General features: G+C 31.9%; 3 protein-coding genes across 4 annotated transcripts; 2 read left to right on the forward strand and 1 right to left on the reverse strand.

Annotated features, from left to right (window-relative positions):
* Positions 1 to 12429: 12429 nt before the first annotated feature.
* Positions 12430 to 14803, forward strand: RL3 (RAD-like 3). 2 transcript variants are annotated; one of them, XM_078292785.1, is made up of 2 exons: positions 12430 to 12988; positions 14503 to 14803. In XM_078292785.1, the coding sequence occupies exons 1-2, from the start codon at positions 12720 to 12722 to the stop codon at positions 14525 to 14527; spliced, it is 294 nt and encodes a 97-aa protein (XP_078148911.1). In that variant the 5' UTR covers positions 12430 to 12719; the 3' UTR covers positions 14528 to 14803. The 2 variants fall into 2 exon arrangements, with proteins under 2 accessions (XP_078148911.1, XP_078148913.1); XM_078292787.1 differs by having other exon boundaries at positions 12431 to 12969.
* Positions 14804 to 15370: 567 nt separating this feature from the next.
* Positions 15371 to 19300, forward strand: LOC144544376 (uncharacterized). Its single transcript, XM_078292881.1, has 8 exons — positions 15371 to 15724; positions 16036 to 16131; positions 16354 to 16464; positions 16818 to 17127; positions 17510 to 17600; positions 17701 to 18013; positions 18312 to 18460; positions 18564 to 19300. Exons 1-8 carry the CDS (start codon positions 15446 to 15448, stop codon positions 19102 to 19104), a joined length of 1890 nt encoding a protein of 629 aa, XP_078149007.1. The 5' UTR covers positions 15371 to 15445; the 3' UTR covers positions 19105 to 19300.
* A 2732-nt stretch (positions 19301 to 22032) lies between these two features.
* On the reverse strand, positions 22033 to 23263 carry LOC144544446 (zinc-finger homeodomain protein 5-like). The gene has a single exon (XM_078292956.1). The coding sequence runs from the start codon at positions 23253 to 23255 to the stop codon at positions 22290 to 22292; it is 966 nt and encodes a 321-aa protein (XP_078149082.1). The 5' UTR covers positions 23256 to 23263; the 3' UTR covers positions 22033 to 22289.
* Positions 23264 to 24671: the final 1408 nt, after the last annotated feature.

The following is a 24671-nucleotide window of genomic DNA, read 5'->3' on the forward strand; positions in this document are numbered from 1 at the left end:
AAAATGACTTAAATATCATAACATAAACTATTTTTTTTATTAAAAAAACATAGGCATCATAGAATAAACTATCTTTTTTTCTATTTAAAAGCAAAATCAATTTGGATCTTGGAAAAAATTGATATTTAAAATTATTTTTCAGTTTAAGTCTTTATATAAAAGTCTATGTAGCATAGCGCACAAATAGCAGACCGTTATTACCGCTATAGCGGTTGTAGCTGAAATAACGTACTTTTATCCCATAGCGTAGCATTCAAGGTTCGAAAAAGTTATAGCGCTGCTATTGCGTCGCTATATCACGCTACTTAAAAACACTGATATATTACTTATGTGGGCCGAATTAACCGGAATTATGATCGGAAAGTACTAGATTATATTTCTAATATACAGTACAGTTGGATCTCAGTATAGTACCTCTTTATTAGCAAAACAAATAACAAATAGCAAAAAGTTAATTTTCTACACGTGGCTTAATAATTGTCATTTGCTAAGAAAAAAAAGCTTCTTTACTCCTACTTCTAGGAATCATGGTACGTACCTAGTAAAATAACAATATTTTTATAGTATATGAAGATTTCTTGAAAATGCTTACAAGCACATGATGGAGAGTTTTTTTCATAAACCATAATTGAAAAATGGATTCTTAGGGAACCAATATGATTACAATTTTTTTTTCAAAAACCATAAGAACCGTGGGAATCTCACGGTCTGGCATTTTTTTTTTTTTCCAGACCGTGTGCTTCTCACGGTCTTGCCAAATTTTTTTTTTTTTTTTTTTTAAAAAAAAGCAGATTTTTTTTTCAGACCGTGGGGTTCCCACGGTCTCAATTTTTTTTTTTTTTTTTTTTTTTTATAAAACAGAATTTTTTTTAATTTTTTAATTTTTTGTATTAAAATATTAGAAATGTTGAATATGTTTCTTTGAAAATAGATGAAATACAATATAATTTGATTTATTAGAAATACTGCAATAAATAACCCGGATCAATATTTTTCAGGTCGGATTTTTCGCGGCTGTAAGAAAAATTAATATATTTATTTATGTGTTATTAGAAAAAAATAAAAATGCTTAGATTCTGAGTTATTGATCCGGGTTCAAAAGTCATTTCTAGGTAATCCAGAAAATATTGTGATCTTTCTAGTAAATTTAATTTATGAAAAGTTGTATCTATTTTTGAAAATAATAATAACTTTTAAGTTATTTAATAATTGTTATTAAAAAAGAATTCTCAAAATAGATATAACTTTTTATAAATTAAATGTCCTAGAGGGATCACAATATTTTCTGGATTACCTAGAAGTGACTTTTGAATCGGGATCAATAACTCAGAATCTAAGCATTTTTATTTTTTTCTAATAACACATAAATAAATATATTAATTTTTCTTACAGCCGCGAAAAATCCGACCTGAAAAATATTGATCCGGGTTATTTATTGCAGTATTTCTAATAAATCAAATTATATTGTATTTCATCTATTTTCAAAGAAACATATTCAACATTTCTAATATTTTAATACAAAAAATTAAAAAATTAAAAAAAATTCTGTTTTATAAAAAAAAAAAAAAAAAAAAAAAAAAAATTGAGACCGTGGGAACCCCACGGTCTGAAAAAAAAATCTGCTTTTTTTTAATAAAAAAATCTGTTTTTTTTTAAAAAAAAATAAAAAAAATAAAAAAATTTTGGCAAGACCGTGAGAAGCACACGGTCTGGAAAAAAAAAATGCCAGACCGTGACGTTCCCACGGTTCTTATGGTTTTTGAAAAAAAAGTTGTAATCATATTGGTTCCCTAAGAATCCATTTTTCAATTATGGTTTATGAAAAAAATTCCATGATGGAGAACAACTAGCGATACTAGATTTCTTGAAAGCCTACAACTTTTTTCTTTTTTAGAGAAAGTATTAGACAGATTCATTGTACCTAGACTATGTATTAGGCTCACCATTACTTGTAATAGAATTATGTTATGTTAGTTAGTGCTCACTGGAGCGACTTGTATCTACAAATGAGATCTATATAAAGACTTCATGTTCGGAAGGATCTTTTTCTACGGGATTTAACAGTGTTCGACAGGATTAAGCGGCTAAAAAAGCTAACGGAAGCAAATTAAGTCTTAAGTTTAAGAAGGCTTAATTCCTTGTTGCCGAACAACCACAATGAATTCCATATTCTCTTTCCAAAAACGTTCCCAGCAGGTTAAAAGCAAGGGAAAACAAAAAATTAGATAGAAGTGAATTCATTTGTTTCCAACACTCTCTCTTCTCTCTTCTCTTTATAAAATATTATCATAATTTCATAATATTTGAAGAAACTTTTTGTATTTTTTTCAGTGGGCTTAGACAAATTAGATAGAAACTATTTAAAATTTTGTCTAATGGTCAAATATTTAGATAGAAACTATTTAAAATGAAGAAAAAGTATTTCCAGCATACATATTTATTTTCATACCTCTCTTAATATTGAAAAAAAAAAACAAATCCGTGCTTTTTCTAAAGAGTTATCCTATTTTTGTATTTAATTTCTTCTGGTTTACTTCAAATTACAACAGAAAAATACAAAACATACGAGGAAATAGATACTTGTAATTAATCACAAAGGCCCTCCACAATTTCCGAAAACTTTTTCTAGTTACTTTTTGAGGTTTTTCTTTCTTTGAAATATAAAATAATTTTAAAAAATACGCTCCTTATTCCAGTGGGGTGGGATTTGGTCGGTTGGGAGAACACAAAATAGATACAGATATAGAGATATCATGCATTACATGCGTAGACTAAATTAGTTCGAATTATAATCGGACGGTCAAGATTTCAACCCAAAATATAAGGTAATGTTAAGAATACGGAGTAAGATAGATATGAGATTTAAGAAAGTTATGGGGGTATATATGGATGATATTTTATTGTGATGACGAAAATATTCCCAGAAACGTCACAAGCATAGCTGCATAGGACCGGTGGTACTTTCTTAATTTTAGTTGCATTTCATTTTGAAATATTTTTTATCTGTAGAAAATATTAAAAAAAAAAGAGAAATAGAAAGAGTATGTATAATTCTTCACGAGTAGAAATATCAGTAGGGAGACACCGATTCTAATTCAATTTTGGTTTTTGTTTTTAATTTTCTCTATTAAAATTTAAAACGTTTTTAAGAAAACAGATAATTGAGTTAGGATCGGTGCCTCCCCTACCGATTTTAATATTGGATATTTTAGATCGGTGTCTTCTCTACTGATCTTTCTACTCATGAAGAATCACATGTACTCTTTCTATATCTCTCTCTTCTTTTTTAACATTTTCTATCGGCAAAAAAATCTCTTTCATTTTACTCTGTGTTCATATAAAAATTAAGGGGTTAATTTGGTAATTTTACAATTCTTAGAGTTTTTTTTTCTTTAAAATATCAGAGTTCTCGTTAATTTAGAATCCAACGCTTAAATTTCAAAAAAACTTATTTCTAACGAACAATAAAAATCGCTGACTATGGTAATACATAGACATACTAATATACTATATATGAACTCAATTGATATTTTTATTTTTAAAATTTAAATAATTTATTTAAACTATTCAATATGATTTCTTATGAAAATATATTTGAAAATAAAATTTTACATTTTTCTAAATTTGATTACTACTTTTTTTTAGAAATGTGAAAAACCAGTACTCTCTTTAATGGTTCATAATCTTTAGATCTAGTTATTCTCGACATATCCAAAAAAAAATATAAAAAGATATTTAGAATTTTTTTTCCCTCTAAATATATTTTAATATATAAATTATATTGAATATTTAAAATAACTGTTTAAATTTTAAAAATAAAAATCTATAGTACAAACTGTTGTGTGATATGTAGAGTAGAACTATGGTGCTCTTAAGCTCACCAAAGTATTTGGTGAGCTTAACTCTAAAATCCATCAAATTGATTTCAAATGACGAATTCGAACCATTGAAATCCGCTTACCTTACGTGTGATGCGTCTACATGTGAAATTTTGAAACATTCGAATTAATTTAGTATAAAGTCAAGTGATCAAAAAACGTTCAAAAAATGAATGCACTAAAATTAATTTATTAACCTTCTAATTTTGACTGATTGACTTTATACTAAACTAATTCGAATGTTTGAAAACTTCACATGTAGACGCATCACACATAAGATAGACAGGTTCCAACGGTTCGAATTCGTTATTTGAAATCGATTTGATGGATTTTGAAGTTAAGCTCACCAAACACTTTGGTGAGCTTAAGAACACCCTAGTTCTACTCTAATATGTATATTACCATAGCACCACTCGAAAAGTGGTTGGCTCTTAACTCTTAAAATAGCCCAACCTTTCGATTCTTTTTCAAAAATAGTGATTTTTTTCAATAATAATATTTATGTAAAATTAAGTAAAAGGTTTAATGATAATCGTTATAAAAATAATCTTATAATTAAGTAAAATTTAATAAAATTCAAAACTATAAAGCTATATAATAAAAAATAAAAAAAATTAATCGCATAGAAGTTTATATGAAGAAATATAAATATATGTTTTTTTTTTTTAAATTGAGAAGAAGAGTAAAGAATATATGAATTTTCCGATCATAGTAAATATAGAAAAAGGATACAATTAGATGGGTGATGGAGTTGACAATATGATATATTGTCACAACCTCGCCGTCGGGCCAGGAATCGCGACAACAGAGGCACCCTCGCATCCATCCATCGTCCTGTCAAGCTACGTCGCAACAAAAATAATAAACAGAAACAATATGGAGTCAGTTACAAAGCTCAGTAATCGATTATTTAACGACGCACTTCTCTATAATTGACTTATTAAAACAACAATTTAAACAGACTGGATTAATCTATACAAATTCACATAAAATTATGATTACATATTTAACCAGCGATAGCACCTGGGTCTAGGTTATCAGTAAAACGAGTCACACAATATCCATATCATTTCCTTTCACACAATCATATCATTTCACAAATCAAATTCGAACCACAGATCCGCTATCCCGTTAAATATGCATCATAATTCAAAACTCTATTCAATCATCAAATTCAAAATTCAATTCAACCAAACAGAACGAAAACACTGATTATAGAGAAGTCTGGTTACCTGATAGTGATCAATTCAGAAATCCAATCGAGTTGCAACCACTACTCAGAATCAACGTGACGTAGTCATAATTCCAATAAGATATGCAATCGAATGATATTGATATCAAATTTTTTTCCAAAATATTTTTTTCTCATTTTCTTTTTTTTTTCTTCGGTTTTTTTTACACTTTGATTTTGAGTACTCATTTTTTTTTCCTAATCAAATAAAGTGAGAGAGATAATGATCCTTTATAAAGAGAAATTTAACGGTGGTAAAAATTCAACATGTCAAAACATGCATACAGACACGTGGCCAAAATGCCACGTTATTTTTTTTTCCTTAGGGTTTAAGCTATGAAATTTTACAATTTAAACCTTTAAATTTTCATATTTATATAGAAGTACAAAAATAATTTCGTAAGAATTAAAAAAATATATACGGGATGTTACATATATAGGTCATTTTTTTTTTGAAATTTAATATCTTTGTGGAGTAGAGATTAATTTATTGAATATAATTTATGTGTTTATTTAGGATTTTTTTTTTGTCATGAGTGAGACTATGGTGATATACATATAATAATTGGTTTGTGTTGTGAATTCAAATTGTAGATTTTAAGATTTAAACAGTTGATCCAACCATTCAACATAATCTCCACACAAAAATCTACTTAAGGATCAATTTTTTTATATATTGTTGTATAATTGTAACTATCTTTTTAATAGATAGAAAAATATTGCTTTCAGATGTTCAAAATTTTTTAATCAAGTAATTTCTATACATCTAAAAAATTAATAAAAAAATCTAGAAAATATAAATTTTGATCACAATTATATTTTTATATAAATATCATATTGAACCGATTAAATTTTCCGTTTAAATTTTATAAACAAAAATCGATCTAAACTATACAATGACAATCACCTCTTTTGTCATTATAAACTATTTAAAAATTAATAAAGAAAAATATAAATTGATACCATCAATCGATCGGAAGCATTATGACCATTTTGTCTTTTTTTTTGAGGTGAATCTCTTAGGCATTATGACCATTTTGTCGTTAGAATATCTACATCGAAGATATTGTTTCGCAGAAAAACCAAACCGTCACCATGAATAGTGTTCTAAAAAACTTTCTGAAAAGCGAAAAGTAAGAAAAGTATGACATGTAATTGTACGAAGAAGATCGACACCTAAGACCTACTTTGTACAAATTCGAAATGCTACGCCATCTGGCAAGTCCGACGAGATCTCAGTAGTACCTCTTTAATAGCAAAACAAATAGCAAAAAGTTAATTTTATACACGTGGCTTCATAATTGTCGTCTGCTAAATAAAAAAGCTTCTTTACTTCTAGTCCTAGGAATCATGGTACCTAGCTAGTAAGAAAATCAATGCTTATTTTGTCTATGAAGGAGATGTTTTTGTTTATACAAAATTTTGCAAAAATAATAGACAAAAAAAGTACATGCAAAATTCCATGCATAGATAGATCGGAGAATCATTTTCAACTTCACACAAATTCTGGGAAAGGAAAATTTTTCACCTATCCAATTTTTTTTTCTTTTTCTTTTGTTCAATTGTCTTAGTTCTGCTGTGGCATTCATTATGTGAAGAAAATAATGCACTAGAAATATAGTATGTGGCATAGTGACAAACGAATAGTTCCGATTCGGTTTCGGCGGGATCAAAGATTTATAATTTGGGAATGATTCAGTACAATAAAAAAACCCAAACAATTTTTTTTTTAAAATTCATGTTTTTTTCGCATTTTTCTAGCATTTTTTATTAGCGAATAAAACATATTATATGTTTTTTTGCATTAATTCGGAGTTCGATTCGGAAACGAAAAAAAAAAAACACAAATTTATTGAGTATATTGTTACTATAGTCTGTGGATTTCAAACTTCGAAGAACATAAGCTATTTTTATACAATTATACCACATAGGATCCCGACATTTTTATTTTTATCCATTTTATAATATGTTTTAATAAAAATAATCAGGTTATTGGATTTTTATTAAAAATACTCAAGTTGCAAAATTTTCCTGCGACTTGAAATTAAGGCCCCAAGTAGAAGGAAAATCCTGAGACTTGATTTTTTTTTTTTTTGACCAATGAAAATCAAAATCAAACCGCCATAATAGGCTTTATCAGAACTGCATGTAAAGGATATTATTTTTTAAAGAGAATGCAAAATTTTACTTCAATTAATTATATTATTTTATGTTTTGGTTATTTTTTATCAAAGATCTTGGAAGCTTAATCGCCGATAATCATAAATTAATTTTTATCACAAAGAAGTCAAATTAGATATATTTTATTTTATGGTTATTTTTCACCGAAGACCCTGAAAGTTTAATCGCGGATAGTCCTAAAATTCTCATATAGAATCATACCATACAAATTGTTAATATTATAAATTATATGATTATTTTATTTTATCGTTATTTTTCACCAAAGACCCTAGAAGTATATTCGTCGATAGTTCTGAATTAATTTTTATTACAAAGAAGTCCAATTAGATATATATTATTTTATTCTATGGTTATTTTTCACCGAAGACCCTGGAAGTTTATTCTCCGAGTCCTGAATTATTTTTTATTACAAAGAAGTCAAATTAGATATATATTATTTTATTTTATGGTTATTTTTCATCAAAATCCTGAAAATTTAATCGCCGATATCCCTAAATTAAACTTCCAAGGATATCAACGAATAAACTTCTATGTTCTTCGGTTAAAAATAACCATAAAATAAAATAATATATATCAATTGAACTTCTTTGTGATAAAAATTAATTTAGGGTCATAGGCGATTAAACTTCAAGGATTTTCGGTGAAAAATAACCATAAAATAAAATAAAATATATCTAATTGGACTTCTTTGTGATAAAAATTAATTTAGGATTATCGGCGATTAAACTTCGAAGATCTTCGATGAAAAATAACCAAAATATAAAATAATATATAATTAATTGAAGTAAAATTTTGAAGCCGCATTCTCTTTAAAAATAATATCCTTTACATGTAGTTCTGATAAAGCCTGTTACAGCAGTTTGATTTTGATTTTGATTTTGATTTTAATTGGTCCAAAAAAAAAAAAAAATCAAGTTGCAGGATTTTTCTGCGACTTAGAGTATTTTTAATAAAAATCCAGTAACCTAGTTATTTTTATTAAAACATATTATAAAATGGATAAAAATAAAAATGTCGGCATATGGTCCAACAAAAGAGGTACAACAACTGGACAAAAAAAATTTAAGTGAAAAAGTTGTAGAATAATTTTCCAAATCCAAAGTTTAAATTGGAGAATTTTTTTACCGGTTCATCTATGTCATCTAAATTTTAAGACATTCTTTCTATTTTTAATATTCTTTTATGATATTTTCCAAAAATATAAAATCCTCTTAATGAAGATTTCTTGAAAATATTTATAAGCACATATTGTGAAGAAGAAGAAAAACTAGCGATGTACTAGATTTATTTATTAATGTATAGTTAGGTCTAAAGCTTGATTAGATTTGTTCCGATGGCTTTCTCGAATTGTGGAACGGATTAATTCAAATTGCGGGTAATTTAGTATATTTAATTTCTGATTATAGTATACATAAAGGGATTGAATTAAAAAATAAATAAAGTAAATTGGAGTACGGAGCTTCCTCTAATATTTTAACAATATGTTTTCAGCCTTTAAAATCTATCGAATCAATTTCAAATAACAAATTCAAACCCTTCAAACCAATCTTCTTAACGAGATTTTTGTTTCCATATAACTTTTTTTAATTTTTGAATTTATTTACTATCGAGTCAAGCGGTAAAAAAGATGAAAGATATAGTGCATTAAATGCGCACAAAATCCTTCATATTTTGACTGTTTGACTAGATAGTAGATAAATTCGAAAATTAAAAAAAATGTTATATGGAAATAAAGTTCTTGTTAAGGAGATCGGTTTGAACAGTTTTAATTTGTCGTTTGAGACTGATTCAATAAATTTTGAAAACCAGAAGCTCTCGTTAACAAGATTGATTTAAACGGTTTACTATGTCATATATTTAATTAATTTATATTATGTCATAAACAAAACGGATAATTGAAGCATGCTTAAATTTATAATTTGTTAGCTATTTTTATTAAATATATTAAATTGAAAATATATATCAGAAGATCGTCTTAAACATATTAATGAATCCAAAGATGGCATCGAAAATCATATTTTAATCATGTGAGTATTTCATCCCTTATTATCTTATAACACAACTAATTAAACAATATGACAAATTATTAACAATAAAATAGGTGGAATGATAATTAAATTCATGATGAAAGATGAAGAATCAAATCTTTGATCTAGTAAAGAAGTGAAAACCATCAATGTAGATTTTTTTTTCTTTACTGTTGGAGTTCAAATTATCTAATTATTTAATATTTATGAGAACCAGTTTTCGGTCTAGTGGCAAAAGAGGTGATAGGTTCGAAACTTGAAAGAGAATTATTTATAGATATTAAATAGTTGGATGATTTGATCTCTAATTTTTACTAAAAAAAAACTATTTAATATTTACAATAAAATTTCTCCATCCGAATTTCAAACCTGCTACCTCTCACATAAAAAACCTTATTGTTGTTACTAGATGAGAAACTGATTCTCACATTTAACATGTATGGAGTTATTTGACAACAAACTATGATCTCAATTCAGTCGAGTTATTAGATTTCAATTTATTTGAAGAAGAGCTTGACGTGTCGACGTTCGAGGATTGTGACCATGCAATTTCGAGAACAAAAAAAAAAAAGTGAGGCAAAAAGTATAGCTGAGAACATGATATACTGGTAAAATGGGGTCAAGAGAGAAGGGATAGAAAGCTTCATTCAGATCCAATTAGATATATAGAAAGCTGAATTCAGATTTAGTTAGAAACCTGACCTGGCAGAATGGATTCAAACCGTTCATTTCAATCTGATACGAATCTCAAAAATCTTTCTCCAACATCTAAGGCAGTCACAAATATAATCATTCAGCTATGATTTCCTCAGCTACATCTAGTATTTAAGGGAATCAAATTTTCTTTCATCTGAACTGTTCAAAATCTATTACACAACTTTAGTTACTTTTTTTTTTTCCTTTTATATCAATCTAATTTATTGAAACGATTCAAATGTAATTAAAGTGGTGTGATGGATTTTGAAATGTTCAGATGAAAAAAAAAGAGGGTGCTCATTTTCTTAAAAAAAAGAGCAGATTTAGATCCGTATATGAGGGATACTCACTCTAGAAAGTTAGTGGTTTGATAGAGAAATGTGTAACAATACTGATGGAAAGAGAAATAAGAGAAAAAAATATAATAAATTAGTGATTATGATTAATTTTTCAAATTTATTTTTATTTTTTACTGATATTATTAAATTATTTTTTTCAGATAATAAAATTTATTTGACCTTGGAGATTTTGCCCATATACTTTCATATGGGCCAAAAAAAAATCAGATATCAAATCACATTAAATTCCACTCTAAATCTTATATCACATGTGTTTTGACTTTTGAATGTGATAAAACATTTTAAGTCGCATGCTATTTTGTAATACACAAAGACTATGCATAGCGCGGATTGGTCCGTACTTCGGATCAATATTTTTGTTTTTAAAATTTTAATGATCGATATGAACCGTTCAAATGGTCTCCATATGAATATGTTATAAACTAAATGTAATATTTTTTTAGAATTTTTGTACTATTTGTTTAGATGGGTAGAAAATCATTATTTTTGGATAGTCCAGAATTTTCAGATGTGGTTTTCTACCCATCTAAATAAACAGTAAATTTTTTTTTGATAGTATAAAATTTAGTTTATAAGTACATATATATTCATATAGAGACCATATTAAACAGTTTGAATCAACCATTAAAACTTTTAAATTAAAAAATTGAGTCCATAGCGCAGGTCAATATACACTATATACAGTGCCATAGCCTCACTCATATATAAAAACTTGGTTCTTCCATATAACGATGTGTTTAAATTCTTCTTAGAATATATATTTTTCAATGTTATTTTTATAATTGAACGACAAGCATTAAATGATGATTGTGGTCAGTCATTGTGACCACAAACAGCTTACGATAAGAGCACTATAAGAAGAAGACAATCAACTAGAAAGGTCTGAGACAGGGAGACAAAAGAAGGTGAAAGGGGCCCCCCCATTTTCTCATATTCTTAACATAATTTGGGAATTGGGATCAATTTTGCCATTTTTAAACAGGCTTAATCCTTAATTAAGAATTAACTGAGACGGGGTTCATAGTTGAGAAAAAATGTTTTACTATTTTCACTTTCCAAAATTATTCATGTATTTCTTATCAGCATCCCAAAAATACTTCTCTGAAAATAAAAATAGTTATATTTTTTTTATATGGTACTTAACATATATAAATGTAACGAATTGCATGCATGTTGAGATTTTTCAAGAGTTCACATTGCATGAGATTGTATTTATTTTCAACCTTTACTTGCAGTTTATTCAAAAGATATCCATTTTCTATTATAGATATATAAACTTTAAGGGCCTGGAATGGAAATGGACTTGACTTCGGATTCAATTTCAATGGTCGAAATAGTGTGCACATGAGAAAAAAAAATCCACTCTGAGTGAATTTTTTTTTTCCACGGACACAGTGGCAGACAAATAGAGCTTAAATAAAAAGTACAAACAAGAAGATACATGTATCCCTTGTCCAACTATTATAAATTCTTTTAATCAATAACATACCAACTAAAACAATATGTATATTTGCACATTTCATCAAATTCAAATTCTACATAGATAGACACCTAGGGTTATGTTTGGATGTGTCAAGAATAGAGGCTATTCTAGAATAACGGTTATTCGGAATAGCAATGTGCATCCAAACGATATTTTTGCTATCCATAATAGTTAGAATAACTGCTATTCTCTATTCTTTGTAAATGTTGGAATAGTTACTATTCGAAAATGTGAAGAGAGAGAAAAATGTTTCTTTCTCTAATTTTCGTCAACACACTTCCGAAATGACAAAATTGACATAACTTTATGTTATCTCTACGTTGTGACAATTCGTTTAAGACCGCCCTTACCTATATGTTCTCTTAATTAGCACATTGTTAACACTATTATTTATCGGTTACAACTATTCACTATTCCAAATGTACAATCCAAATAACATTTTTACTAATCTGAATAGTACAATTTTCACACTAATCTAAAAATTACTATTTTTCTCTATTCTTATTTACTATTTTCAAATTTCACTATTCTAACTATTTTAACTTTCATCCAAACTAGAGAAGCACTTTTTTTTTTCCCTTTGGGTTAACAAATAAGCACTTGATTTTTGTCCTTTATCCAAACTTGTGGCTCTTATGAAATTTTACCCTGCCACATTATACCAGCACCTTTTTCTCCTCTTCCAAAATATGATAATGCAACTTGCTATGCCACATCACCATCAGAACCCCATCCTTCTCTCCCTATATAAGAAGCAAACATTGTGCTACTGCTTCAAACAGTAAGCAAAGCCGCCTTGATTCTAATTCCCCCATTCCAGGTGAAATAACTGGTCTCTTACACTAAACAGAGAGCAAAACAAAAATGGCTTCAGGATCGTTATCCCGTTCCTCGGGTTCGACATGGACCGCCAAGCAGAACAAACTGTTCGAGCGGGCATTAGCTGTGTATGACAAGGACACACCCGACAGGTGGCAAAATGTGGCACGCTTGGTCGGTGGCAAGTCGGCGGAAGAAGTCAAGAGGCATTATGAACAGCTTTTAGATGACCTGAAACAAATCGAGTCCGGCCAATCAAGCTACTCCGGTAGCTGTACCAATTCTTCCTCTGGAGGTACTACCAATGAGGAGAGGTGAATTTAATTTCTCATTTTTCTGCCACTATATTTGCATGCACATAATTTATACATATAAACAAAATTAAGTCATGCTAATGGGAGCAACTTGATTATTGCTTCATTGTTAGTTTATATTCAATGATATAATTTTCTTCATTAATTGTATCATTAAAACTAAAAGACATGCATTTTGCTCACATCCCTATGGCTGTCACAAATGTTAATTCTTCTTATAATTTTTCATTAAACTATAATTAACTGTCACTAATTACTTTTTATGTTGGCACTGTCCCTATAGAATCTTTCACTTCAGTGTTCTATTCAAGATTGTAACAGAAAGAGAAAGGAGAGAAGATAACATATTGATTAGGGGCTTCTGAAGTGATTGGTCACAATCTGACACATGTCCAACATGTCCAAATGAAAAAAATAAATATCTTTAATTTATTATTAGATTGGAAGAAGTCGCCAGTATACAGAATTATGAAATAGGTGCAGGTGCAGCTTACTTCACTCACTAATTAAGTTAATTAAAACTGGGAGCTATATTTCTTTTCATATATATATTATAAATATGTTAATATTATCGTTTCTTTCTATATGCAGTTTGTAAAGTTATTTATTATTTTATTTATATATTAACATATCAGCTAATTAATTATCATGTAATTTTGAGTAAGAGTTATCTTGTATTGCAAATAAAAGGACCATGCATATATATCATGTAATCCTGTATGCCCAAAAATTAATCCTTCTCTCTGATTGTTTTTAGTATATTTCAGATATGAAGAGTAGTTAGATAATGTTATATATATATATATATATAGTAAGGAAACACAACATATTAAGCAATGATCAAAAGGTCTTATAATGATCAAAAGGTCTTATAAGGAAACACAACATATCAACAGTTCTACTATATAGACCTTCCAAATTATTACTTAAAAGAGATTATATAATTTTTTTAATTTTCAAACTAGTCTTTTTCTTAGACCAAAATTCACTTTATATCTCCTTTTCCATGAATATTGTGGTTCAAAACTTTCCATGAAAAGGAAAGGTCTAGTTAGGTCTGATCTTAATCCTTTTTTTTTTCCTCTCTTTTTTGCTGACGTGATAAGATTTGAGATCATTTTATTCCAAAAAAAAAAAAAAAAATTGAAACACATATATTTATCATTTTTGAAAAATTTGCTGGTCGCTTTGTCCGCAAATTTCAACTGCTTATTAGTTAATGAAACAGAGCTAAATTTAGAGCAATTATATATAATAACAAATTAAACCTGCTATATATATATCACCTAGTACCTCATCATTGCTCCAATACTCACTGTTGAAGTGTTGAAATCTCTTCTAGGTCTGATCAATATTTACCGAAACAGGCTGAAATCAGTGCTATATTTCTGTTGTGCCAATAACCAATATGCATGGTACCAAATAAGGAGTTTTGGTTTATGACTTAATAATAACTGAGGTGTAATTCATCAAGAGTATTTCTAATGGGGTAATTAATATATTATTTATTTCAGGGTGAGGTACTTGAAGCTGCACTGATAAAATGCAAGGAACCAGCTAGCAACAACAAGTGATTTCTCTAAATAGGCAGACTAGGCTACACAAAAGCCAGAAAGTAAATGTCTTGTTATTAGTAGCACACATGAAGCTAGTGTGTGCAAGTGACTAATTAAGTGTGAATATATATATATCTCTTCATGTTAACTATTCTAATCTAGTATGTTATCTCTCTAATGGCTTATGGCTAGAGAGAATAATCAAATTGTTAATCATGTCCTTATCATGTAAAAGTAATGTATGCTCTTCTTTTCCTTCTCTCTTTTTATGTTTTCTGTTTTCTTCTGGGGAATGTTTTGCCTCTCTCTCTCTCTCAAAAAAAAAAATAAAAAAAAAAAAATAAATAAAAAGCGGAAGAAATTTGAACATTAGAATAGAAAAAAAGATAACAAAGTCATACTTAAAAAAGCCCAATATTATATTCATTGGGCCCAGAAATTTAAGTATAAGATCTGTACAAATATTCATGAATCTTTCGCAATTTATACACTTTAAAAAAAGCCCAATAGATTTTTGATCCGTAATTTTAACACAGCATGCATACAGCAATTAACAAAGCAAACTGGCCCATAATTTAACCAAGACTGTACATACTAATATTTTGGGCCGATATACCATAATTTAACCAAGCCCGTTTATACTAATATTTTAGGCCTACATACCTAATTTAACCAAGCCCGTACATCCTAATATTTTGGGCCTACATACCATAATTTAACCAAGCCCGTACATACCAATATTTTGGGCCTATATATTATGACCCGAAATAAAAGCCCAATAAAACACACGTAAAATAAATTAAGGGCCTAAATTATGGTCTAATAACTTGTTTTTCCAGTAAAAGCAGTAAAACCTCTGGAGGTCTCCGCCTTCGCTAAAACCTCTCTCAACTCTCCTCTGATGTGGCGTCTCGTACGGACGTCAGCCGCCACCGCAGCCGTGACCGCCGTGGCTGCCGGGGTGGCCATGACGGAAGTAGCGTACGCCGATGGTCGCTTCTTCAACCCATTTAGAGCTCCGGCAGCTCCTCCCGCTGGGCCTGCCGCTAACGTACCTGGGTCCCACTCGTCAGACCAGTCTGGGTCCAGTAAGCCATCTTCTGGTGGGTTTGATCCAGAATCTCTTGAGCGCGGCGCAAAGGTTTTGAGAGAAATTAACCAATCTCCTCATGCCAAGCAGGTGTTTGTTTCTATGCCCAAATGAAATGTTTGCGTATTCTTTTCTTCTAATTTTTCTTTGTGGTGTCGATATACTTCTTGTTATTGGACATTGGTTTCTGAAACCTGATTTATTATTGTTGAAGTTCCTACTTAGTCCTTGGTTGTACGGTACAACTTGTACCAGTACACCAGGTACAAGTTATGACTGGTAGTACACTCATATAAGGTAGTGAATGTTGCCACTATCAAGGCTTGATAGAATGTACTATTCAATTGGTTTTAATTAAGGTTAAATTTGTAGCAGAAGGCGCTAAATTTTAATGATTTCAGGTGTTTGAGCTTATGAGGCAGCAGGAAGAGACAAGGCTTGAAGATCTGGCTGCTGAGAAGGCCCAGTATCATGCTAACCAATCTCTTGCTCAGATAGTGAGTGCTACTCTTCTTCTGCTTTTCTTTTTAATACTTCACTAATTGCAGAATAATAATTATCTGACATACTAAAAACTTAAGCATCGATTGGGTCATATAGTATAAGTTATAAAGAAAACAAATAGACTTGATTGTGTTGTGCAACAATTTCTTTATAAAGTCCTTTCCATGATTGTTTACTTACTGCTTTTAGTTGACCTAATATTACTGCATTTATAGGAAAAGCAGCGTAAAATAGCAGAAGAGCAAAGAAACCTAGTTCAGCAACAGGCCCAAGCCAAGGCACAGATGGCCCGATATGAGGACGAACTAGCCCGGAAAAGAATGCAGGTAAGGTACTAATTTTGGCTTTCAGTTTTTTCCTACAACCTCAACTTGGTGCGAGCAGGGATCTTTATGTCAGGTTATCAGTTGGGTTATATAAATGTTAGTAAAACTTGTATAATTATTTACATTGCATAACACAATAGTTATGCACATAGTTATATGTTGGGTTAGGGATCTCTTGAGTCTTAATAATTGATAAAGTATATTGACTATCCAGTAATCCCTATAGTTTATGTAGTCACATACACGCAGGCACTATTATATGTGTGACTTGTGAATTAATTTATAAGACTCATCCCAGGCAGAACAATCATTCAATGGCACAGTCTAAAATTTTGAAATTTAATGAATTATAGACAGAGCACGAGGCACAGAGACGTCAGGATGTGGAGCTGGTGAGGATGCAGGAGGAGTCAGCTGTTAGAAAAGAGCAGGTGCGGCGGGCCACAGAAGAGCAGATCCAGGCCCAGCAGCGCCAGACTGAGAAGGAGAAAGCTGAGATCGAGAGAGAGACCATTCGTGTGAAGGCCATGGCTGAGGCCGAAGGCCGGGCGCACGAGGCCAGGCTTACAGAGGACTACAACAGGAGGATGCTTGTTGAGAAAATGAGTGGTGAAAGAGAGAAGTGGCTCGCTGCCATTAACACTACTTTTGGCCACATTGAAGGTTTTTAGTAGTTTAATTTAATTTAGAGTATTTTGCTTGGTGGCCCCTGTATTGCACATTTCCTGTCTTGGTTCAGACTCGAAATCTCAACAATAACAGTTTTATGTGAGGCATAAAATCTTAGTCAAGCTGCTAATGTGGAGTGAGTCATTTTTTCCATGTGGATGCCGACTAGGATTTGCATCCAATTATTGAACAAAAGTTGCAAGAGGGACTACACTGCTGGAATGTTTAGGGGCAGTGAGAACTTTAAAGCCCTAGGAACCAAAAGGGGTAGTAGATGCTATATTAGAAACCACTTAGCTTCCTTTATTTAATTTTATTTAATTAAGATAGCAACATATGTAATAACCAGTCACTAATTTATATATGTCCATAACAGGTGGTTTCAGAATGATATTGACAGACAGGAGCAAATTAGTGATGGCAGTTGGTGGAGTTACTGCATTAGCTGCTGGTGTCTACACTACTAGGTTTTAATTAATAAATCCAACAGTTATTTGTTATATTTTATCTTTTTTTAGGATTATCACTGTATCATCGTGGTATTAATGCATCACCTTGCTAATACAGGGAAGGTGCTAGAGTTTTGTGGGGTTATGTCAATAGAATCCTCGGTCAACCATCTCTAATCCGTGAATCATCAATTGCCAAGTTCCCTTGGTCAAGGATGGTATCTCAACTTACACGCAAGTCAGGTTCAGAAAGTGGCACAATCAACTTTGACAGTATAATTCTTCATCCTTCTCTGAAACAAAGAATAGAGCGACTGGCCCGTGCCACCAAGAACACAAAGTCCCATGGTGCCCCATTTCGCAACATGTTGTTTTACGGTCCACCTGGTACCGGCAAGACTCTTGTCGCGAGGCACATAGCTCGTAAATCGGTAATTCTTATTTTGTTGTATTTTTGTTGGAAGTTTTATGACTAGGGTCTTTCCTTTCTTTTTGTGTCACTTTTGAGCCATCAAACATGAAAAATCATTCCAAATGTCCCTTTTGAGAAGGTTATTGGGATTTTTTTTAAAAGTATCTTGGTTAGTGGTATACTGGTAATTTTTGTATAAAATGTTAGCTTATTTGGCAACAAGTTTCTTACCAAGAACAATATTTTGTTTTCTTACTCTGTTGCTCTATATTTCTCTATTTCTTATACTTATTAGTGTATATCTTCCTTTGGAGCAGGGTCTAGATTATGCAATGATGACAGGAGGTGATGTGGCGCCACTTGGATCAGAAGCTGTCACAAAAATCCATCAGATATTTGACTGGGCCAAGAAATCCAAAAGGGGCCTCTTGCTTTTCATAGATGAGGCTGATGCCTTTTTATGCGAGTAGGTTTTGCAACCTTTGTTCAGCTTATTTTGTCTAATAAACATGTTGTTTAATGTTTACAAAATCTAATATGTGTCTCCAACTTGTCTGCCAATGTGTCAGGCGAAACAGTGTGTACATGAGTGAGGCGCAAAGAAGTGCTCTAAATGCACTTCTATTTCGTACTGGTGACCAATCACGTGACATTGTTCTGGTGCTAGCAACCAACCGTCCGGGTGATCTCGACACTGCCGTGACTGACCGCATTGATGAGGTTATCGAGTTCCCCCTCCCAGGCCCACAAGAACGATTCCAGTTAATAAAACTTTATTTTGACCAATACATAGCTAACAAAAATGAAGGGGATGATAAGGAGAAACTGAAATTTGGGGGCTTGTTTAAGAAGGAACGACAGAGGATAGTTGTTGAGGGTATTGATGACGAGTTGATTAGAGTTGCAGCAGAGAAAATTGAGGGTTTCTCTGGGAGAGAGATAGCGAAGCTTATCGCGAGTGTTCAGGCTGCTGTTTACGGGCGACCTGATTGTGTCTTGGATGCAGATTTGTTTATGCAGATTGTGGATTATAAGATAGATGAGCATAAGAAGCGCATTCAACTCTCTAATGCTGATGTGCCAGTTTTGATGAGGGATAGTAAACAATAAGCTCTTTTTTCGTCCACTTATGTGGTGACAGTGTCTATTGTGGGTTCAATACAGCATGAGCCTATGCAGAGCTCAACAGATTATTTTTTTTTCCGTTCACTTGTGCTTTACATTTACAACATCTGGTCCAAGGTTTGTGATAAAATTTTGGTTAATACAAGGTAGATGATTTTTGCATTTACCCGCTTGCAATGAAGGTTTATGTATTACTATTTACTTGCTTTTTAAGATTGAGCAGTTTATCTATTCAATTCTGCAATTCTGTTTGCTGTCAACTTCTCTTTGTTTTAGAAGAAAAGTAAATTTTCCTGTTGATATCTCATTCCAGGCCAGGGCCACCCAAAATTATGTGCATGCAGAAGGCATATTTATTTGAAATCATGTGCCTGTCTTTAATCATGTATTATTTTTGTTATAATTACTGTAACTAGTACTTTACGTGGCGGTCTGATAAATAAAGACAACAAGCAGTATTCATGCTAATAGCATGATACAATTGATGCCTCAGACAATTCAATTATTCAATACCTAACTTCTCTCTCTCTCTCTCTGAGTAATTGCATGTGTGGTCTGACAAGCACCTGGCTAAGTTCAGAATTCAGTACAGTAGTGGAGACAAGACTTGGTGCCACCAAAACCTGTTTCTATCTCCACCTAAACCTAACCTAACCAACCCAACGCTGCTTGAGATAAAGGAACAGAATTAAAAGGTACTAATGACCCACTAATTGCATTTGATCTGAATTTAATTAATTAATCACACTTTTGTACGGTTAAGTACTTTTAAGTACATGGAAAGAATGTTCATCACCGCTTCAAAAGGAATTAACACCCAAAAAGAGAAAAGATGGCGGACATGAAAACATGCACATGCATGCCATGATTATTCATTGCTTAAAATATGTCGACAAAATATTTACTTGAGCGCGTTTAATAATACACCAGAGCTATTTTAAAAGCCCATGCATGCCGAAATTTTTATTAGTACAATTCATTTGCTTTTTTTAGTACAATGCATTTATCAGAGAAATAGAGTCGCTGTACCGTTGGAAAAAAAAAAAAGTGTTGTCCGCAGTTTGAAACTGTCAAAGTCAAATGAGGACACGATGAAAATGGTATTTTCTCAAAAATCGTGATTATTTGATTTAACTTTTTTTTAAAATTGATATAAATAAATATTTCGGCATGCCATGATTCATTCTAGCCAGCATGACTAGGGGTGGCAAAAAAAGGTCGTAGCTCGTGGTTCGATCGTGATTCGCACCTGATTCGCTCATTAACAGCTCGCTCGTTATTGGACCGAGCTATTTACGAGCCAGCTCACCACTAGCTCGGTCCAGAATTAATGAGTTCAACCTAGGATCTAGCTTGCTCGCTAGCTAGCGCTCGGCTAGGCTTCAATTTGTGGAATTTGTATGAATTTGTATACATTTTATATTGTCTAGCTCAGTTCAGCTCGATCCAAAAAGTTTGTATAATTTATTTTCTTCTTAAAACAAGATCCAGCCAAACCTAATGAACCTACTCGCGAGCTACCTCGAACTAGCTTGTCACGAGTTCAAGCTTAGATTTTAGCTCGGATGCCCTAGGTCTAACTCGCTCGGCTGTAGCTCGATCCAGTAGCTCGGACCAAGCCAACTAGCTCGTTGCCACCCCTAAGCATGAGTATATATCTAATATGGTGATTATATATCAATATATTTCGCACTTCATCCCCACCAAAAATAACATAAAGAAAGTATATATATTTGAATCAGCGCCTACATTTATGTACAAATTGATTAGAAACATTCAAATCTTACAAGTGCCTCTCAACAAAATAAAAAAAACCACAGTTACCGTAAATTTTTCTGATATATTGCAATCATTTGTTTTAAAGTTGAGGATAAGGAAATGCCTAATGTTGTAGGTAAGACCACGAAAATATTTATCTTATAGTACGGGAAGAAATTAAGAAATCGAATAATGTGACTAAATAAGTCATAATTAACAATGAGAAATTACACGAACCAAAAATAAAGAATCTATCTGATCTCGAAATACACTGATTGCCCCATAAAGGGGTCAGGCTAATATATGTACGCAACTCCTGTTCTGCCTTAATTACAACAATTTTTTTGTTACATTAAATACCTCCTACCAATATATCATTAAATGAACAATAGCATCATAAACAATTTGCATGCCGTCGCAACTAAATTTCGTGGGATTCAAATCAAGATTCATGAACAGTACTCCTGAAATTTCTGAAATTTCAAATCCAATCATCCAACTTTTTTTGTGCATACATCTTGGAACAGCTGGTTTTTCTGTGCATGCATCTCGAAACAGTTTAACAGTTGAATTCGGAATTTCAGAGATTTCAGAGTTACTGTGGAACTCCAAAAGCAAATAATTTTAAGACTACAAAATTTGTAAACATATAAATAGAGAATCCAGGGAATCCAGAGATCTAAATAGTACGCTATAGCATTTTCCGACCTCAAAAGTTGTAATGCTATTAATTGCTTTTTTTTTATAAAAATTTTAAATAGCTAACTGTAGGCGTGCTATAACTTTTTTGGAACTAATTAAAAGCTATAGTGTTCTAATGGCTATTTAGAACCTTAAAGGAATCTAATGTGACATAAAAATTTTGATGGGTACACAAAATATGGAACAAATGCTTTCTAAAAGTTCTGACATAGACAGACAAAGAAAAGGGTACTTTAGATTGATCTTGATTATCTCCCTAGGGTTGTGCATCTATCATGAACAATTAACTCGTAATAAATAGCTATAATTAATAATCATAGACATAATTAGAAAGAAATAAATTTCATTAGCTTCTCATGGATCAATTTGTTAGAAAAACAGCTGTTTAATGAACTACCAACTAAGATTGCATAAAAGAACTGAAGAAATTAAAGAGGCCCCTAGCTAATTAATGAACTACACAGAATTTGCATACTACATATACTTGATGAAGAAATTAATTAGTACTGATGCAGCATGCACATATATAAAAGTTAGATCCCTGCTATTAAATAAAGCAACCACTAATTTAATTTGAAGAAAGATTGAACATTTACCTACATCTTCTACACACAATATGGATATAGACATGCATTCCTTGTATTTCTAATTGTGCATCTGTCTCAAAGAAATTGAAGTCATGACTCTCTGATCAAAAGATCTAAATAATCTCAAGCAATCTGTTGATGATCTTGGTGTGGCCCTTCTTGTGGCAACTGTTGTGGTGGTGGCAAAGTTAATGGCTGATACTGTTCTTCCTTCTTGTAGGTGTACTTATTGTTGTGCATCCATACTTTCAGTACCTGCCGATTAACACCGGCCTCGGCACAAAACTCATCTATAGCCGCATCATCAGGCTTTTGGAACCTCCAACTGAGGCTCTCAGCAAATTTGAACATCTTCTCCTTTTGCTCAGGTGTGAATTTCGTTCGATGCCTCTTCTTAGTAGGACTTGCACTCGCCGTTGCAGTTATTTGAGACTGATGAGGGGTCCCACCAATCATCTCCTCACTCGACGACTGATCAGTCGTTGATCGATGCGGTTGTGAAGGAGGAGGAATTGGAGGAGGAGGGAGGGAAGGAGGCAAGAGCGATCTATGAACCGCCACCCCATTCTGAGAATATACAGGCGTTCCACCGCTAGGGTTAGGGTTAGGGCTACAAACCTTGCGGTGAAAGCTACGGTGGCAGCCGCATGCAGCACATTTCAAAGTCACGTCATCGCTCAGCATGAACTCGCAACAGCCGTCTACAACATGGCCACCGATGCCGGCAGCATGGTTTTTCTGGCACTCACGGTAGTGCCATGTCACCTCAGTTTGCATACTGTTGCTACTACTAGTGGTGACAGAAGCAGGAAACTTTAGACTGCCACCTCCGATTCGACCCATCATTGCATGATGTCGATGCGGCGTAGGGGTGAAAGGACTGGGTGCGAGAGCGTACCCGGTCCCTCCATTTCTAGTTTCTCCTCTTTGGAGAAGAGAGGAGTTGAGAGGAAGCAAGGGTTTTGAGAAAGCCGAATCTTTAATTGGATGTAATGGCGGTGCTGGTGGTGGTGGTGGTGAAGGTGCAGCTGGGGAGAGAGATGGAGAAGGATTGTAGCCCCTCTCTTCCTCTTGTCTCCTTAAATCCATCTCTTTCTTTATTGTCAAATAAATTAACAAGGTTGGGTTTTTTGAAAGGAAGCTAGGGCTCCAACAAGGAAGCAATTAAGAAGACTTGGGTTTGACCTTTAGAATGTTCTAGATAAAGAGAGAGGGGAAAGGAAAGGGTTTCTGATTTGGTTAAGAACAATTAATTAAATAGAGATCAATAGTGATAATTAAACAAGGCATAAGGTATTATTAGTATTACTAAGATAATGAAGTCGGAAGAAAGGCATGCAGAAAGCAGAGAAAGATGCAAAACAAAACATACAGAAAAGAAAACCCTTTTTAACTTTTGCTTGAGAAGAGATGATAAAAAAGAGAGAGAAGTCTAGAAGAGCTGTGAGAGTCTGCTCATTATCCACCGACAGGCTCATGTTTCACTCCCTCACAGCCTGCACCGGTCCTACTTTTTTTTTTTTTTTTTTTTTTTTTTTTTTTTTTTTTTTTTTCTTTTTTTTTTCTTTTTTTCTTTTTTTCTTTTTTTTTTCTTTTTTTCTTTTTTTTTTCTTTTTTTCTTTTTTTCTTTTTTTTTTCTTTTTTTCTTTTTTTCTTTTTTTCTTTTTTTCTTTTTTTCTTTTTTTCTTTTTTTCTTTTTTTCTTTTTTTCTTCAAACATCCTCCAATCTTCCGAAAATTTTTTAGTTAGCACTTACGTCTGCTATATTTCAGAACTCACCACTCATTCCGATTCAGTCGGTACACTAAATTGAATTGGTACGTACATTAAGGATGCGCACCAATTCGGTACGCCAACTAAATATATGCACAAAGTTTTTTTTTTCAATGATGAAGTAATAACATGTCATGAAATAAAGTAATATTAATGCACGTTCAGTGATGAAAATTTTTCAAATGCATCAGTGATTTTTTTGGAAGAATTTTGTATGGACATTAAGGCCCTGTTCGGCAGATATATAGGAATGAGATTGAAAAAAAATTAAACTGATTTTTACTCTTCACATGAAAAAAAAAAATTCAGTCTGAGTGAATTTTTTTTTCCACGTCAACAGTACTAAAATCCGAACAGTACCTAAAGAATTGATAATGGTACACATGTACCTCAGTAGTCAGAACAAAAGAAAAAAAATCCCTATTGTGCATACTTTCAAAAACTGAATGAATTGTATATGAATTTATTGCAAAACGGAAAAAAAAAATTCGATGTGCATACTCAGTTGGGGCACCGAATTGGTGCGCATCCCCAGCCTGCACACCAATCCAATTTGGTGTGCCGACTGGGGACCGCATAGGTAGTAAATTTTGAAATATGACTGATTGGGTGGTAATCATTTAATTATGATTTTCTGAGGTAATAACTAAAAAAATTTCGGTCCAACCTTGCCTATTTGTAATAATTTACCTTGAACATGTTTAATCTGCTTTTTATTTATTTTTTTTCTCT

The sequence above is a fragment of the Carex rostrata genome, chromosome 26 (assembly GCF_964058835.1).
Source record: "Carex rostrata chromosome 26, lpCarRost1.2, whole genome shotgun sequence".
Classification (NCBI taxonomy): Eukaryota; Viridiplantae; Streptophyta; class Magnoliopsida; order Poales; family Cyperaceae; genus Carex; species Carex rostrata.